The sequence below is a fragment of the Liolophura sinensis genome, chromosome 4, assembly GCF_032854445.1.
Source record: "Liolophura sinensis isolate JHLJ2023 chromosome 4, CUHK_Ljap_v2, whole genome shotgun sequence".
Taxonomy (NCBI): domain Eukaryota; kingdom Metazoa; phylum Mollusca; class Polyplacophora; order Chitonida; family Chitonidae; genus Liolophura; species Liolophura sinensis.
The window spans coordinates 13964430-13983757 of NC_088298.1; the positions used below are offsets into that span (position 1 = coordinate 13964430).

A 19328-nucleotide genomic window follows, 5' to 3' on the forward strand; every position below is an offset into this window, starting at 1 on the left:
ATAAATAGCTGACCAGATTTATGAATAATCAGTGAGAAAAACGATTAAAGCGGCAAAGAATGGAATGTCACTTGACTTGCGTTCAGCATCTGATCTACTGGTACGTCTTATGAATTCCACATGTACCATGATTTTTATCACAAGACAAAAAAAAGACTAGCCAATTATATATTTGACCGGTGTTGTATGCCTCATTCAGGAAGGATTCAATTATACCTCACCTGCCAGGCTTATGTTTGGAGGAAACCACTGATCAAGTAAAGACATTCGCCTAAGTTTTCACTGTGTCATTTTAATTCTTCAGAAGTCATAATAATAAAAAGGCTCAATGTTGAAAAGTAAATGTACCGCGTACAACCTTTATTGTCTGAAATCTTCCAAATGTGTTACTGCAAATATGTACAGGTCTCACACTTTGGCATATAGATACAAAATTGAGTAAATCTGTGCACAACTTCAACAATCCTGGCACTGCTGATGAGTTGCTGGTACTTTAATCATCGGTGAATGTCGACAAAGCATTAAAAACGCACCAGAGGTAAAATGTGGAACTGATGCTAATCCAAATTTTATTTGGTGTTGGCGGTGTATTACATTCACACTCGGATAAGTCATATATGCATTAGTAATAACAAGTGGCGTTGGAAGTGCACAATTTTAATACACAGGAAGTGGAACATACAAGAGGTCCGATGGGATCACCCCTGTTTGCAATGCATGCCACATAACACCTTCTCGTGGACACTAACAGTCTCTGGATAACAGCTTGTGGGATCCTACGTCACTCATGTTGTAGCCTAGGACAAACTCTGGATCTCTAACGTTGGCGATTTGGGGTTGACGTCCGATTCGCGCTCGATGGGAGATTGATTGGGAGATAAGGCAGGTCATATCATTGTCTGTTGTACATTATTCTGGATCAGGAAATCCATAGAAGCACATGCTGTATGTGCTCTGGTATTGTCCTGTTGCAGCTAGCCCAGTTGACGGAAACGGAGGACAACGCGATGTCTTAAAATGGCGTCTCTGTAGTAAACTGCATTAACACGACCAATGATACAGGTGATGAAAAGTGATACTCTCCCATACCATCACACTTCCACCACCACGCCGATCACACAATCAAGATAACGTTCACCACCACAGGCCAGAGAACGCTATGCCAGTGTCGAAGTAGCAGTTGTCTGTTCTGTCTTGTGATGGCACTGTGGTGACATCCAAACCTTGCTGCTATGACCCTTGTAGTCAGGCCAGCTTCAGTCAACGCAATGGCTCATTCCCGATCCTCACGTGTTCCCGCTACACGGATTGTGCGGATAGCCTTTGAATGTCTTCCCTTTATACCCCATTTCTGCACCCAAAGGTAATGTCTATTTGAAATTGTTGTGCTTTTATTGTGTAAAAACGTGCTTTTCAGTCCTGTTCCCTTTTGCGTTTTGGTGACGACTCACACAAAGGCTATCAAACGTGACAATACCTTTGGAGCACCATTAACCATTATTTCCGTTGTTATTCTCAAACTATCATGATATTTTCATAGATTCATGTTGGTGCGTTTTTAAAGCGAGTCAGTATATTATGTGTCTGTGTCATCAGAATAAATTTGCGAAGTGTGTGATAAAAGTCCCAACAGAGGTTGATTTTCTCATAAATAGCAATGAACGACACTTATTCGTAAAAACCAAATATCACGTGTTCTGTAAATGCTATTTTCCTTTTTCGTTATTGGGTCCGGCCGTTATAAGCGATTAAGAACCCATATTGTTGTTGCATTTTATTTAATTTTATGCCTAATGTGAAAATAGATAACCAAATCGACAAGGTTTTCTTTTTCAAAAGTGTATTAGCATACTGACATTAGGTTAGGTTTTATTGTCAGACTTTGAGCGAAACCCAGCAGCCAATCACAGGAGCTGTAGTTCAGTTTGACCCCACATATGATACAGTGAGGAGAGACCAGATTGGTTGACGGGTCGATCGTCATCAGAGAGTTAGCCTCGCCCACTAGTTGGTTTTCCAGGCCTTCTTGGAAAAAGGGAAATAACTTTTATTAGATCCGAGTCAGAATGTGGCTGAAAACTTTAGCTTGAAAGAACAACCTGATAACATTTCTCCCTTCTTTTTGCTTATAACATTGCAGCAAAACATATAATGGCGGCGTTTTTCAAAGGTCTAATTAGAATCAGTGAAATGAAAATATCATTTATATTTTCGCCAAAGCGTACAGATGGAAAAGGAAATAATCTTGATTCTACATCGGCCTACATTTCTCTGGCAAAGCAGAATGTATTTCCAAAAGCGTTTCTTTTATGGGTATAGAATGCCCATAACCTTTGACTTTTATGTTGATACTAACAAATATGCACCGTTCACGGCATAAAGTGTAGGCATGTACACTATGTATAGTGTAGTTATTTTAATTTCATTTTTGTTCTCTTTGTTTTTCACATAATTTTGTTGCGTTGTATACCTGAATGTGAGGGTCAGTTAAGCTTTTCATGCGAAATTGTAGTTTTAGGTGTTATTTCGGTAACAAAATGATGCACAACTGTATGCCAGTAGTGTGTCATACATACAGGTAAATGTGAGTTCCTACCTTTATCTATATTGTGTAAACACAGGTTATACAAATAAAGGCCCTGTGTTACGATGGATATCAATCGAGACCATTAAAGTAGAAGAAAGCTAAAATATGAAGTAATCTTCATCATACAAACAACTGAAAACTGTGCGTAAGAATACTTTCATTTAGATTTTTTTTAGACTTTTTTAAGAGTGTGGGCTTTATGAGCCAAACTGCCGGTATCTAAGAACTCTGACGTCACATCACCTTTTTTCGCTGTTGTTCACCAGAAGGAAGGAATTTTGGGGAATCTTCTATCCGTAATCTTTTACTCATAGGTAAAAAGAGTTATTCCAACATTCAGTGTTGTGATTAGAGTTGGAAAAACTCCCAGAGTTCCTACCCTCTGATAGTATGGTCCATAAACCTACCTTAGAATTCAAATCTTTGAGCGCATTTAACTCTTTTCACAAAATTTTTTAAAAATAAATAGAAGTATATTTATACATAGTTTAATGTGGTCTATTTAGTGATGCCTACTTTGATCTTTAGATGTCTTTTCCTTTAATAGACGAGTGATACCCCCAGTAACAGGGTCGAGAGATGTATAATCTTTTCTCACACTACGGAAACTTTTCACATTTTAAGTCGTTTAAACACAACCAGATCAGATTTAAACACCACGAGTTTCGCTACCTTTTTCATAGTCCTAAAAATCTATAAGATCAGAAGCTTTTTTACCGTTTGAAAATGAGGCATGAACATTACGAAACACAACACAGGCCACACAAAATAAGCCTCTTGATGACTAATACTTACAGGTGAAGTAAAACAAATGTACCGTTTTATTCGAAAAGATATTATTTACACCTAGAAAAACTATCTGCAAAAAGCAGCCTTTTAATTTTCTGCGAAGATCATTCCCGCAGTTGTGTATATGTGCACCCCCTGACCAAGTTTGCACTGGAATTTCGTAGCAGTCTGAGGTGGAGCCAGTGAAGGCGAGTATTTGTCGGGTGATATCATCAGTTTTACAAAACACAATGGCAATAAATTTGAGAAATCGCTAAGGAAGTCAAAGAAGACAACTGCAAGTGACAAAGAACTTTCACGAGGAAAGCTTACTATTGATAAAATCGTATAACACTGACAGATTTGTTGAAAAGACGCACGTGAAAACGTCGACCAACAGCAACACGTCTTTATTTAATAAATCCGTGTCTGGTTACGTGGTTGTAAACTTTGTAGATTTAGATATGCTAACCCGACACATGAATACATAAAAATATCATGATAGTTTAAGAATAAGAATTTGTGTGCGCCGTCATCAAAACGCATCAGGACACACTAGTGAAAAACACGTTTTTACACAAGAAAAGCACGAAAAATTCAAAGAGTATACTTTTGGGTGCAGAAATGGGGTATAAAGGGAAGACATTCAAAGGCTATCCGCAAAATCGCTATAGCAGTGGAACAGTATGGAAGATACAGTACCGTGAATAACATCTGAGGAACCGGAACGCGCCATTGCCTTGACTGAAGTTGGTCTAACTACAAGGGCCATAGCAGCAAGGTTTGAATGATACCACTGTACCATCAAAGGACAGAACAGACAATTGCTACTTCGACACTGGCATGGCGTTTTCTTCTCTGACGAATTCGTCTCAGGAACGCTGACGGCGGTGGTGAACGTTATCTTGATGATTGTGTTGTGCAGACTTGATCGGTGGGACGGCGGAAGCGTGATGGTTTGGGGCGGTATCACTTTTCATCACAAAAGTGATGTATGCACTGGTCGTGTTAATGCAGTTTACTCCAGGGACGCCATTTTAATACGTCACGTGGTCCCCTGTTTCCGCCAACATGGACCAGCTGAATACTTTCCAACAGGACAACGTCACAGCACAAACAGCACGTGCTTCTATGGACTTCCTGTCACAGAATAATATACATGTTACGACATGGCCTGCCTTATCTCCCGATCTAACGTCCATCGAGCACTTGTGGGACTTAACAAGGGACAACGCGGTCTTAAATCGCCAGCGTTAGAGATCTCGTACTTGTCCTACAAGTAGGATACCACAAGCTGTTATTCAGAAACTGTTAGTGCCCATGAGAAGGCGTTGTGTGGCATGCATTGTAAACACTTGTCATTACTCATGCGCAATTTGAATGCAATAAGCCGTCAACACCAAATAATATATTGTTTAGCATCAATTCCACTTTTTACCTCTGCATTTTTAATGTATTTCAGTATATAAGAAATAAACAATTTATCACATTCTTGATAGGAATCTCACTGGAAATAAGAATTGCTACATTACTAGAGACATTAAATCGCCGTCTGCAAAAAACTTATATATTACTATGTTCAAAAAAAGCCAGATTTAGGGCTATAAATAGCCGATTTATTTAGTGATCCCTACAAATGGTTGAAGTTGTTTCTGGACTAACAGAGGGCCTTTACTACACACTTTGATCACAACTAGAATGATTATTATCACTATCTGATAAATCAGGGCGTGAACAATTAACAATACATGAACATCACTGAAAAGCAGTTTTTGATTAACCAGCTGAGTGAAACACTGAGTTTTACATCGTTGTAGTTCGTCCATGATTTGCTCAATCCCTGGATTGTCTCAGAGTAATTGTTTTGGTTTAACTTCTGCATTACATGTTTTCTATCTGAGCAAAGAAATAACATAAGTTATATGTATGCACAATGTATTTGCGGCATGCCTTTCTTAATATTTGTGACATTGCTCAATTTTGACTCCGTTAATTGCTTCATTCATTCAGACTTCAAAAGTGACAAGAATAGAATCCACAATCACCTGTTGAGATACACATACATTTGAACTTTGTATTGGTATGTGAGATTTTTGGAGTGAAAGATAGTTATTCATTCTTTAAAACTAATTAAATTGTAAAGTTACTACATTAATGTGATTTTTATCTTGTTCCCCGGTACATACATTAAAATGCATGAATGAACTGCTTGAATGTCCGTGTAGCAGATAAATGTTTTATTTAAGATATTTTAATTCTGACCGCCGTCGTATAAATGAAATATTCTTGAGGACGGAGTAAAACACCAATCAAATAAATAGATTTATGGTAACGGTAATAATATACAATGCATACTGTATTTAGTCAGTTGTGAATGTTTTGATCGCAACAAATTAAATTGTAACAATACTAGGTTGTTTTTTATTCGGTTCCCCCTATACATACATGTACATGCATGATTGTCCATGCAGCAGATAAATATTTTATTTAAAGTGTTTTCGTAAAAAAAAATTGAAAATATTATCGATATTAACATGACATAAATTTATTCACAACTTAACGTTCGATACTAAAAGCACACATCTAAATTATAATTCAGACATCATGCATAAATGTATCAATTATTTAAAAAAAACAGTAGTGATTGTAAATTTACAATTTATACATTGTTTCATCATACATCATCATCATACACCTGTTTTATCAAACATCTACATCCCATGGTAATAATATACCAGACTTACTGTCAGTTGTGAACATTTTATTTGGAATAATTTAAATACGATTAAAAGCAAAAAAAAATTTTTCTGTCCTCAAAATACTGAATGAGGTTCACTTCTTTTTCATGAAATCTGTTACTTTTGAGTTACCTTTGAGTTGCTTTTAGCTGTATAATGTTTGTAAATAGTGCTTTGAATCATTCCTTTAAAATTGACAGTAACCAAATTCTAAGGTGAAGTATTTCTGTAAATTTGCTGTTTCACTTCACACAAACTGATTGTTCTAAAGACGGATCTTGCGGCACCTTAGTGCTGTCTAAAGAAATATGAATACTAATACAGTCTTAATGCATTTTTATGCAAAGAACATCCCTTCAAAGGGTATATCTGCATCTTTTATTTCTTAAGATTTTTTGTTGTTGTTGAAAATAGTTTTACCCTAAATCACGGAATAACACACCAGTTATTATTAACCAAGAAGTTCTTTTTCGTCTGTATAATTTTTTCTTTGTTGACCTATTGCTGCCTGTCACAGAGGTTTGTTGTCTTCTTGAACTTTCTTTTTTAAAATCCACAATTAGATGTAATAAGTAGTGTTTTCAGACCTCGAACTCAGTGGAGGACAAACAAACGTTTACGTGACAGCGTTACACTCGCTGTCACAGAAGTAATACAGCGTGTGAAACCGTTCGCCAGAAAAGGAATCGCCGAGTTCGTGACTCTGAGTAGAAGGGTTATGGCTTGCCCTTTAGCATAAAAATAATTCCAGTTTGTAAACGTGATTATCATTGGTTAACACTTTATGACGTTGACCATGCAGTTAAAATTGCTTTATGGAATTTAGGGCATTAACTAGGTCCGAATATTACTATAAGAAATGAATGATTCTTATATTCTGTGCATTTCGTGACAATAAAAAGGCCTTTCTCTTCCACAACGTTGCCCGTTCCTAGGGCGTTATTTGTGGTCAATTCTTTATTTATCAAGTTTATGAAACATAAGTTTATTTGGCTGCTGAGAATGATGTGTGTGTGTGTGTGTGTGTGTGGGTGTGTGTCTCTCTCTCTCTCTCTCTCTCTCTCTCTCTATATATATATATATATATATATATATATATATATATATATATATATATATATATATATATATATATGTATGTTACACAAACATTATTTTTCAAGCCCTACAAAACAGTGTCAAAAGTTTTGGCGTCTGAATTGTTAACCGAACTGTTAACTGAACTCTTAATTGTCACTTCCTCGTTAACTAAAACACGAAGAAATTTCTTACATGGTAGACAAACTACTTGCCAATATAAATAAACAGCACAAAGAGAAGAGCCAGAGCAGCGAAGACAGTGTGATAGAAGTACAGCTTAGAGAGAAAAACGGGGCCTCCGTGGCTCAGTTGCTTAGCGCGCTAGCGCAGCGTATTGACCCAGAAGCCTCTCACCAATGCGGTTTCTGTGAGTTGAAGTCCAACTCATGCTGGCTTCCTCTGTATGTGGGCAGGTCTGTCAGCAACCTGCGAATGGTCGTGTGTTTCCCCCGGGCTATGCCAGGTTTCCTCCCACCATAATGCTTGCCGCCGTCGTACAAGTGAAATGAGCAGCGATGACAGTGTGATAGCTGGCAAACGGTGACACGTAACCGGTGAAATATCAATTTACTTCAGTTCAGATTTTATTCTAACTGTTCAAGTAAATGCATAAATAATAGCAAATTACACGCTCCCTAGCTCCATGGCTAGAGCAGAATTAGGTTTAAAAAATGCAGTAAGGTTAATTGCAATTGAGAGGCCTCCGTGGCTCAGTTGGTTAGCACGCTAGCGCAACGTAATGACCCAGGAGCCTCCCACCAATGCGGTCGATTTGAGTTCAAGTCCAGCTCATGCCGGATTCCTCTCTGGCCGTACGTGGGAAAGACTGCCAGCAATGCTCGTGGGTTTCCACTCACCATGCTGGCCGCCGTCGTATAAGTGAAATATTCTTGAGTACCAATCAAATAAATAAATAAATAAAAAAATAATGGAAATTTATTAGGCGTCACTGATCTAAAATTACTCAAAATGCTGTGTTGTCATCACATTTAATATATACAATAACATTAAAATAATGCAAGCCCTACAAAGCTGCGTTAAGTGTACTACATCTGACGCCAGGTGACCTCACACTGAATTGTTAACCGAACTGTAAACTGAAATGTTAAATGATGCTTACGTCTTAACCAAAACACGTACAGATTTCATATTTAATACACAAACATTACTTGGCACAGCCGACAAAGCGGCACTCAAAGTTTTGGCCTCTGACGTCAGGTAACGTCACACTGAATTGTTAACCGAAATGGTAACCGAACTGTTAACTGGCTCTTACACCTGAACCAAAACATGCACAGACTTTAAATTTGGTATACAAACACTATTTGGCTCACCCTACAAAACGGCACTAAGCGTTCTGGCGTCAGTGTGAAGTCATGCTGCAGTTTTAAATGTTGACTGAACTGTTAACTTGCGCTTACGTCTTAACCAAAACACGTATAGACTTTATACTTGGTACATAAACATTTGAACTTCTTCTTGAGACGGATGTAAGACATAGTTACATATGTTCGTCGGTAAAAGGAAACAATTAAAACTGTGAGAAAACATCTTAATTGTAAACTTTTTTAGAAGACAATTAACATTTCTTCGTTTTGAAGCAATATAAGAGTATTGAAAATCAAACGTTTACACAAGCTCTAAAACATAATAAAACACGTCCTTTCAATAACAGATATTTTAAATATATTTATTTTTATGAAGAGTACATGCAGGCAATTTTGTACTCTGAGCAAGCTTATATGATATGGCATCTAATTCTCAACAGAATAAGAACGGGGATTGAAAACATTTTCATCTTGTAGATCAGTATATTTTCAAAAGAGTATATGCAGGAAATAATTTATTCTGTGCCTGGCTACTATATGGCATTTATTGCTCAACGTATTGTCCTATAGAGGGATGTAGGTTGCATCCTGGATAAAACTGACATTTTTATCCTTTTGTTTTCTTGCCAAGCAGTGTTTGTTTATTAAATATTCCAGAACAGAAACTAGTAACTTCCTACCGAAGCAGGTATGGTCTACTTCCCTTATAAGACATAATGTAATCAGAAACCGGCCATCGCAACGAACTGTTCCTTAAGAATTCAATTCCTGTAGGATAACACTAAGACTTTATAATACCTGGAAGGGATTAGAGCCTCAATCTGGTGTTGAACTTGGAATCCCTGTCTTGTTTGGGTTAGAGAGGATCCAACACTTTACTTTACTTTACCAGTTCTTTATTTACTGGTTTTGTCATTCTCAAAACAAGTTTCACATATACGATGGTGGTCAGTTTTAGGGAAGGAGAAATCCGGGGTATGAAAGGTGAACCACCAACCTTTGGCAATTTACTGCCAAACACTCCACATACAGATATGCACGGTATATTTGGTGGAAAACAAGCTGTCATCAATCAAGGTTTTAGACTGTGTAAATGGCCACATGAGTGGGGTCGACCAGTTATTTTTACCAACACCACATGAACAAGGTCAAGATAATCGAGGTTTGAACTAACGCCCTTCCAAAGACACCAGACATGCGCTGGAATTAACGACATTCCAAAGACACCAGACATGCGCTGAAATTAACGCCCTTCCAAAGACACCAGACATGCGCTGAAATTAACGCCATGACAAAGACACCAGACATGCGCTAGAATTAACGCCATGACAATGACATCAGACATGCGCTGGAATTAACACCATGAGAAAGACACCAGACATTCGCTGGAATTAACACCATGACAAAGACACCAGACATGCGCTGGAATTAACGCCATGACCAAGGCACCAGACATGCGCTGGAATTAACGCCATGACAAAGACACCAGACATGCGCTGGAATTAACGCCATGACAAAGACACCAGACATGCGCTGGAAATAACGTCGTTCCAAAGGCACCAGACATGCGCTGGAATTAACGCCATGACAAAGACATCAGACATGCACTGGAATTAACGCCGTTCCAAAGGCACCAGACATGCGCTGGAATTAACGCCATGACCAAGGCACCAGACATGCGATCGAATTAACGCCATGACAAAGACACCAGATATGCACCACATCCAGGCCTTCCCGTTACATTACATACTAACACTGGTGTGACCAGTATATGATCAATCCCGAAAACTGGCAAAATTTGTGTAATCCAGATTGTATTTTCTGACTTAAAAGATTTAGCGTATACAAATCGAGTTTCTTGGAATCGGCCTTCTTTCTAAACGGATAAGCACTGAAGCTGAAACTACATGTAATTAATTGAATAAAATATATATGTATATATGTATCACATAAATAAATATTAAAATGTGTAACGCAATAAAATGAACACAATAATGTTAAAAACAAGTGTTAGCGGTTTATTAGTCAATATAAAGCCCCGTTTACACTACCGCTTTTCAACCGGGCTCGGCCCTGATGGGGCACGGCCCGGCAAAAAATTGAGTAGTCTAAACGGGTTAAGCGTACTCGGCACCGTGCCAGATTTGACCGGGCCGAACCCCTCAACGAGAGGTAGGCTCGGCCCAGCTGAAGCTCGGCTCGGCTAGCCAAACGTGTAGTGTAAACGCGCCACCGTGCCTGGCCCGCTCAGAGGACTTAACTGCGCATGCTTAAAGGCAACTTCCTCTGACCTTCCACTTCCGGCTTTTCAGTTGGCGCACTTTTTTTCGAACAATAAGAATTTAAATATGTCAACAAATCGTGGCGCTACTTGGACAAAAGAGGAGACAGAACAGCTATTAGCTATTTGGGGCGAGGAAAACGTGCAGGCGCAACTTGAGAGCGCTCGTCACAACGAGAACATCATACAGGTGGATGTATATGAGTTTCGAAAAGGCCGTCTGTATCTTTGCCTTACAACTACTGGCAGCGCCATTTTCGCAGCTGAATAAAGTGTTTGTACCTCCAATGTCTGAAGAGTGCCACAAATAAATAGCCCAACTCAACCTGAGTTGTCGTTCCTGTTTGTGATAATGGATTTGGCCCGCCAGCGAGGCGTGTAATGTAAACGGTACTTGTCAAGGGGGCTCGGCCCTGATCAAGCGCGACCCTGCTAAAATGGGCCCGGCCCGGCTGTAGTCTAAACGCGGCTTAAGACTATAGTAACATATATATGTATAAAAATAGATCTTTACTTGAAGTATACATGTATATATTCTAGTAATATTGTGGCCTTTTAAAGACACTTGAAATAAGCGAAATAAACATTAACATCGAATCCAGAAAAAAATGAAAGCCATATAAACATATATCAGGATGATCAAAAGAGATACTGTCCTCCCCGCAGGTAGTAAAATATACATAGATAAAAATAGCACTTTACTTAAAGTATACATGTATACATACTAGTAAAATGTAAAACCATGAAAGTATCAGGATGATCAAAAGAGATACATACATATACACGTATCACATTAAAGGTTATATAGACACTATAATTAAATGTATAATAGAATTTTTCCACCGAGTAAAACAGAATTAAAACATCAGAATTTACGGTGGTCTGTAAGGTGAAACATGGGAGAGTACTGTACAGATGACGAGGTGAAACATGGTTGTTTAATGAACACACAACGAGGTTAAAAATAACATGAGAAGGTAATGAACATACGGCGAGGTGAAACATGGGCGAGTACTGAACGGACGACGAGATGAGACATGGGAAAGTAATGAACAGACGACGAGGTGAAACATGGCAGGGTAATGAACAGACGACGAGGTGAAACATGGGAGAGTAATGTACAGACGACGAGGTGAAACATGGCAGGGTAATGAACAGACGACGAGGTGAAACATGGGAGAGTAATGTACAGACGACGAGGTGAAACATGGGGGGTAATGAACTTACGACGAGGTGAAACATGTGAGGGTAATGAACAGACGACGAGGTGAAACATGGGATGGTAATTAACAGACGTCCAAGTGAAAGATAACAGGGGAGGGTAATGAACAGACGACGAGGTGAAAGATAACATATGAGGGTAATGAACAGACGACGACGTGAAAGATAACATGTGAGGGTAATGAACAGACGATATTCAGAGAAGAATATGGCTGATAATAACCAGAAATTATAGTATGTATGACAACAGAACATGCAATGTGCACAGCATGTATAATTCATGAACGTCAACACAGCATGGTTTTCGATTCCTGGGGCTGTGGAGCGGAGTTTTGTATTAACTTTCATGTTATTTAAACAATGTTGTCACCGTAATGTGTGAGAGAGTATGCGTGTGACGTGAGTAAAGCCACAAATACCCGGGTGGCCGATGTACGCCTCCCATCCCTCCTTCTAACGCCCATAGTCCATTAGAATACAGGTAATCGTCCTTAGACTGCCGTGTCATGGTCAATGTAAACGTGATCATAGTCGGCTCGTGTCACGCCAATTGAACCACTCTGTCCTGTGACTTTCTGATGACTGAGATTGTCATACTTCGTATTTTGACCTGCGCGCACATCAGCGGAAGTGGCTGTAGCTTCCAAGTTGTAATAATCACTGGTCTCGTTTTCAGTCTGTGTCTCGTGGAAATCTTGGAGATGCCCGTATGTATTCGTGGCCAATTCACCACCGCTTTGTAGGTTATCGGCTTCCCGCAAGTGATTGTAAGAGTACACGGTCTGGTCTAGGCCAGTCACGTGACCATCAGACTCATTTTTATTGTATGATAAGTTGGCTGCATCTTGATTGGCCTCTCGCTGCCTTCGCTTCCGTTCTCTGATCACTTCCGGTGACTCATAGTAAACATCCGCTCCAGCAGAATTTTCTAGAAGAGAAAAATAATATTCACTGAATATATCTTACTGTTTATCTATTCTAAATGTCTAAATACAGGGCCAACACTAAATTATAGTGTAGACCTCTGTGTAAACTAGAGCAATAATTTGCACATACATATCGATAGACTGACATGACAGAAATGATTGAATGGGTAAGCCGCACTTAGAGCTCAAATGGAGTATATGCTCAAGGCCAACAATGCCAAATATACAAGTATATGTACGAGTTACTGCACATGTCAAGTATTTAATATAATGTATTAAGACATGCAACTGTTTCGTGTACCGGTATGGTTGACAATCTAAGTGTATGCTTAAGTCTACCCTTATCCCGAGCCCATGTGTGAAAACCGCGCAAAGGACGCAGTCAGGACGATATTAATTCTCTTGAATACCTGCTAGACTGCTATCTCTGGCAAGACAGACTCTTGCATATAACCTGAACGTGTACGACCGCTCGGGATTTTAGTAAAGTTGTGTTTGAGGACATTAAAGGGATCATATCTCAATTACACAACGATGAATCCCAACATTCTACAGTTTATGTTTTAGGTGTCACATAGATCACTGTTTCTGTAAGGCATAGACCGATATATCACTCGATAAAGCATAGTTTTGTACTGAACCTATTCTATCAGACCCGCATTTGACGAGTGCCGGGGCACGTAGGCAAGCCTTCAGCCTCACATACACTGTAGGGGATGGATCTTATACTCACCGGACGGCGAAGGTGTTTGTTTGTTTGATTTCCCGGAGAAAGGGCTGTGGCAAAACAGAAAAATATATTACATCAGCATTTTATCAATACTGGTAGATTTGACGCGGACACATATGCAACCAGACCTTTCGTATTGTCGTAAATATTTTAAACTCTTTGTGTTTCTTGCCACGTAACGCATGTCGTTACCGCCTGTACGGAATCATCGCTTTCCTTAACATAGGTAGGCCCAACTAGGGAAAGCATGCTGGATTCAGGCTCCCCTGTCTCATACCTTACACAACTGTAAATCTATATAAGACGTAAATGTTTGATAATTTGTAAGAAGTTTGCAACTTAAACTTGTAACGTAGTAGCCGTTCAAACTTTGACAGTGTAACATGAATGGCTAGATGCTTGTGTTTAACGTCGTACAAAGAGTCATTAGGTGTGCGTACATAAGTCGTGTCTTCTTGTGGCAGGGTGAGTCCTTGCCGCCAAACTGTTGTGTCCACTGAAGTATCATGCCGAAGATACCAGATATGACACCCCACCCAGTCACATTATACTGCCACCGGGCCAACTAGTCCTGCTCTAACAATTCAGTGCTGAACGCCAAGCGAGGCAGCAACAAGTATCATTCTTTGTACCAAGTACCACGTCTTTGATTTGACCCCACCATGATGTTCTAACCATTAAGCCACCGAAGCGTTCCGTAATGTGTTAGTCTTGCTAAAACAAAGACTTGGAAGTGAATCCAAGACATGGAAAATAGAACTGCAAACAAAATGCCGCCTACTGGAAAAGAAAGCCAATAAATTGAAAAGAGCATGAAGTCAAGGTACTGACCTTTGTTTTCTCTGTCTTCTTCGTCGGATAAACTTAACAGCAACAACGACGATAACAACCACAACGGTTACTATGGCGATGACCCCGATGATGAAACCAGCCATTTGCCCGGATGACGGTTGTCCATCTTGCTGACCTTGCAGATCGGCAGTACCATTGGATATACTCGACTCGTTGACTGCTATACAAACGAATCATAAGGACACGAAAATTATTATAAATATTTACACTGTTTTCAATTAAAGGGTCCAATGGCCAACATAAATTGTAGTTTTGTCATAGTTTGCATGTCTTCCACCATGTCACACGTGGGAAAGTTCGCCAGTAACTTGCCAAAGGTCGGTGTATGATTCTTGAGTTCATATGGCGTTAAACAACAAATCTGAGTGAATTCTGGGTTTAGCATGGACAGTGAAGGCGATGTCCACAATCACCTCAATATACCTGCGATATATAGATACTCCGAAAAAAAACTGAGGAATCGCATACGTGACATTTCAATATTTCGACGAAATTTTACTTATCATCTTCAGGAAACATATAAAGTCATACAAGTAGCTGGTAAATATACACAGTTCCGTTCTACACGCAAACAGTAGAAGGCTCAACAGGTTTAGACTGATGGATGATTAGACAGCCTTCCCTTCCACTCAACCACCAGTGAGTGAGCGCGCGTGCGTGCGTGTGTTTAATTATAGATGGTAGGCCAAAGCTGCAAGTCATGCAGTGTAGAGAAAGGCTCCTACATGTAGATCTGACTTCAATCAGCTGTATTTCTAGCAAGATACAAGTCATACAGAGGCAAATGTATCTGACTGTAGTCTCTTGGTTTCTCCCCGAGACCATCTGGACACAGACCCCCATTAAAACTTCCGTTTTTCGGGACGAAAGTAATTCTGTGTATTTTAGGGTGTAAAGTCTTTTCATGCTGACAGACTGCCGTTTTTGGTGTAGAGGTGCATGCTTGGTATCAAAATGATGGAAACTGTCTAACTTTTGGGCAGGTGATGAAAGTTGTGAAATTCTGGGCGAGAGGACACAAGGGGAAAGGTGGTGATGAGGCTGCAAGTGACGTCCCCTTGGCGTTGCTAGGCACCCCTACCAGCCACCGGCATAGAAAGGTCTAGATTTTGACGGTCAACCTATGTCAAGATGTTTATGGCTTCTTTCTTACAGGCTGGACCAGGTATGCACCAAAGTTTATTGGCCACGGAATGTTTGGGGCTGAACTATAGCGCTAAACGTTAACATTGTCACTTATGGGAAACTACTGGGGGTCTGTGACCAGGTTTATAATATCATCTTTGTCAGGTTTTAGTAACGTGCATTGGGAAGAGAAATTATGGAGCTCATTCAACTAAGGTAGATAAAAGCAAAACATTAGTTATTGAGTGAGTGAGTGAGTGAGTGAGTGCTTGGGGTTTAACGTCGTACTCAACAATTTTTCAGTCAAATGACGACGACGGAATCCTTAGGGTGCATGTACGTGTAATGTGCCTCCTTGTTGCATGACGGATTTCCACCGCTCTTTTATTTAGTGCTGCTTTACTGAGACGACTTACCGAAGGCAAGTAAGCCGTCCCGCCTGAGCCATTATACTGATACGGGTCAACCAGTCGTTGCACTATCCCCTTCATGCTGAACGCCAAGCGAAGAAGTTACAACTTCCTCTTTTAAAGTCTTAGGTGTGACTCGATCAAGGATTGATCCTGGATCTACTGGTCCGAAAGCGGACGCTCTACCAACTGTGCTATCCGGGACGGTTATTAGTTATTGAAGTCAGATGTATAACAATTTGGACTTCAGGCATACATGTAACAAACAAAAGGTCAGTTAAATTTTGTCCCCATTCGAAAATGGATGCGGAATTGACCATGAACACGTGGTGCTTCGTAATTTCAATTTTTTTGCCTACTCGTGAAAATGTAACATACCTGTTGTTGAAGGTTGAGTTTGTATCTCCTTTGAATTTCCGATGGTGCTCGTATTACATGGTAGTCGTACGTCATTGGTGTCTGTGACAGTCCTTGTGAGCTTCTTAATCCTGTACAAGCGCATGGAATTAGGATAATGCATATAAGTAGTAACCCAGTCTCGCTCGAAGGACCGGCGATAGTTTACTAAAAAACATACTAACAATTAAGTAATAACGTAATCCGAAAAGTTGCTGCGGCCATCGTCAATGTTTAATGCGTGTGGGGTGTTGAGAGCTAGTATATGAAGTATATTCATTTGACGAGTCAGTCAGCAGCATAACTGTTTACCTCCCTGCGACCAATCAAACATCCGTGACAAAATGCCATGGATCGCCTACAAGCCTTTGTCCACAGGCAAAACCTACCCTGTCTCTTCTAAGAGTCTAAGAAACCTGTCTCTTCCACGTATCCCCAAAGGTTCATAAACCACAACAGATAGATGATCTGCATATCTATAAGCTGGGGACTGATAAGTGTTGTGTGGAGAGCGTTTCAGGCTGTATGGCCTCTAAGTCGTTGATACCAGCCTTATGATCGAGGTTTATACCGTCACTTAATATGTTTAATTACATGCTAAAACATCACGGAAACTTTGAACGAAGACAAGAGGCAAGACCCGACTCTTATGTGAAACATCTCGGCGAAGAAATATGTATCTAAATCTACCAGATATCTGCTATTAACAAATATAAAAACTGTCTGAGTTTGGTACTAACATTTTAATCTCACTACTTGTACACTTATACCTATATCGTGAAACAGCCTGTAACGGATTCTGCACCATTCACCATAGAGTCCGACTCTTAAGAACATTCTGCTGCTTACCGCCGATGTGACGTCACTTAATACCAGTCTGCCATTCGAAGAAATATTGGTTGAAATAAATAATTAATGGTAAAACTACTGTTGAATTAGCTGAATTATCAGCATACGTATCATTAGCAAAGATTACAATGCCTTTCGGTACCTTACAATGACAGCCTTATCTCTGCTATGTGCAAAACAAGCTTGTTTGTCTTGAAATTTTACAATGGTTTAAACATATGGGATTAATGCGCCACTAATAAGCATTTAGCACTTCCAACCAACATATCGTTTTTCCTTTGGGAAAAGTTAGAAATACAACGCACATATAAATGTATTATAGAATGAAAGTTATAACTATTCTGTCTGCCTCTACTCTCTTTGTCTGCTGTTGCAATACATTGCCCATAGTACAGTGTAAAGTAGGTATATGTATGTTTGAGGTATTAAGTACAGTAGGTCTAAATTTATGCACTGTTTACTGGTAGGGTCTAACTTGCACCTTAGTAAGTCGTCTTACTTTGCTACCAAAAGTTTGAATCTTTATCAAATTGAATTGTATTCTGTCAAAATAAAGTATTTAACCTTCCAAATTCTGTCATGCATGTTGATCGTGGATTTCATCTACAGTGCATCTCCATTTTCTGGTAATTAACTCTATTGTCACATCCTGACAACAACATGAAATTAAAACTTATTCTTGAATTTAGAATTTGTATATTAGTTGATTGTATGTGTGTCAAATCTACCCCCGCAATTAATGAGCTAAACACAAAAGCATAGCCTGTGACATACATACGGTCAAAACATTGAATTTTTTACTTACAAAAAACAAAAAACAAAATAATCACACACTCACATTAAAGATTTCCCTTTCATTTAATACTAAACCTCGTGATTATTAGATCGACACAGATGCTCAACCATGCGATACCTCGATTGGCATAGATGCCTTTATTCTTTGTAAAAGGTGGCTACAGTTATACATGTACAGTGCCTACAGTATGTATAAAATAGCACTGTCTGTCCCTAAAGACCACAAAACATATATATGAATGCCTTTATGTAATCCGAATATACGTGTTTTCATTAAAAATGTTTTTAATAGCAACAATTCTGCAAGTCATGATTCGCCAGGCTAGGATGTTCCTTTTAAATGCTCGATGAATTAGTCTAAAATGTTACAATTAACTCTGAAAACAGGGAGATTGTGTTTTATCTGTGGTGGAAATTCATTCAAGAATACTCTGATTAAACCAGTTCACGATCGCAAAATTTACAGACAGACGTTCTACGTATTATTTAGATCTCAGTTTAGAACTATTTATTTAGTTTTTCTTCTTAGTCATTCTTATACATTCAAAGGGCATGTAATCAGATGATAAACGGTGGTGCTGAGGCTGAAATGACAACTTGACACTGTAGGAACAACCGAGCACAATAGAACTTACACGACCGCGAAGTGGCTGCTTTCCAGGGCTTTCGACTTTGCTTTGTCGCCGAAACGATCAATGTCACAGTGCTATCAGTCTGTGTGGTAATTAAATTTTCCAGTTTGATTAAGTTGTAATCTTTGGTTTTGTTTATAGGCGTTTTTACATTTTCACAGAATAAGTCGGAACGGCCTTTCACTGTGTGCCTACATAATATTCAATGCCTATAAGTATGTTCAGTCTGCGGTTCTTTGTGGTTAGTTGAAGGGGAAACGCCTTGCGGGTTCAGTTTTATAGATAATGTCGATAAAGACGAATACTCAGCATTATCAGTGTGTCATTGACGGAGTTTGTTGTATTGGTAGACAGATTCTCCTGTAAATATATGTTTGCCTATGTATGAGTATTTCATCGCACGTCTGAGCAGACTGGATATGCATCAAACACCTAGACCCTGACCACATTCACCTAAACACGGCTCATGTAGCCACCTAAGAGTTCAAAAAATTTCCTTTTTCTGTTATCTGGACAGATCCCTTTGTGGTAACTATCTCCAATGTCACATCGTATTTAATAGAAAATCATTCCAAAAGAGAAGGAATCTCCACACCGCTCCGATGACCTT

The 19328-nt window shown here is 39.3% G+C and overlaps 1 protein-coding gene across 1 annotated transcript; it reads right to left on the reverse strand.

Annotated features, from left to right (window-relative positions):
* Window positions 1–12494: 12494 nt before the first annotated feature.
* Window positions 12495–19328, reverse strand: LOC135464612 (uncharacterized). Its single transcript, XM_064742057.1, has 4 exons — window positions 16425–19328; window positions 14491–14671; window positions 13663–13706; window positions 12495–12931 (listed from the first exon to the last, which is right to left on the reverse strand). Exons 1-4 carry the CDS (start codon window positions 16564–16566, stop codon window positions 12495–12497), a joined length of 804 nt encoding a protein of 267 aa, XP_064598127.1. The 5' UTR covers window positions 16567–19328.

Excerpts from the sequence above, each read along its gene's own strand:
- LOC135464612 (XM_064742057.1), bottom strand. The coding sequence starts at position 16,566 with ATGCATTATCCTAATTCCATGCGCTTGTACAGGATTAAGAAGCTCACA. Across the intron at positions 14,672-16,424 it reads AACTCAACCTTCAACAACAG|CAGTCAACGAGTCGAGTATA; the intron begins GTATGTTACATT and ends TCGTTTGTATAG. Across the intron at positions 13,707-14,490 it reads AGAAGACAGAGAAAACAAAG|CCCTTTCTCCGGGAAATCAA; the intron begins GTCAGTACCTTG and ends GTTTTGCCACAG.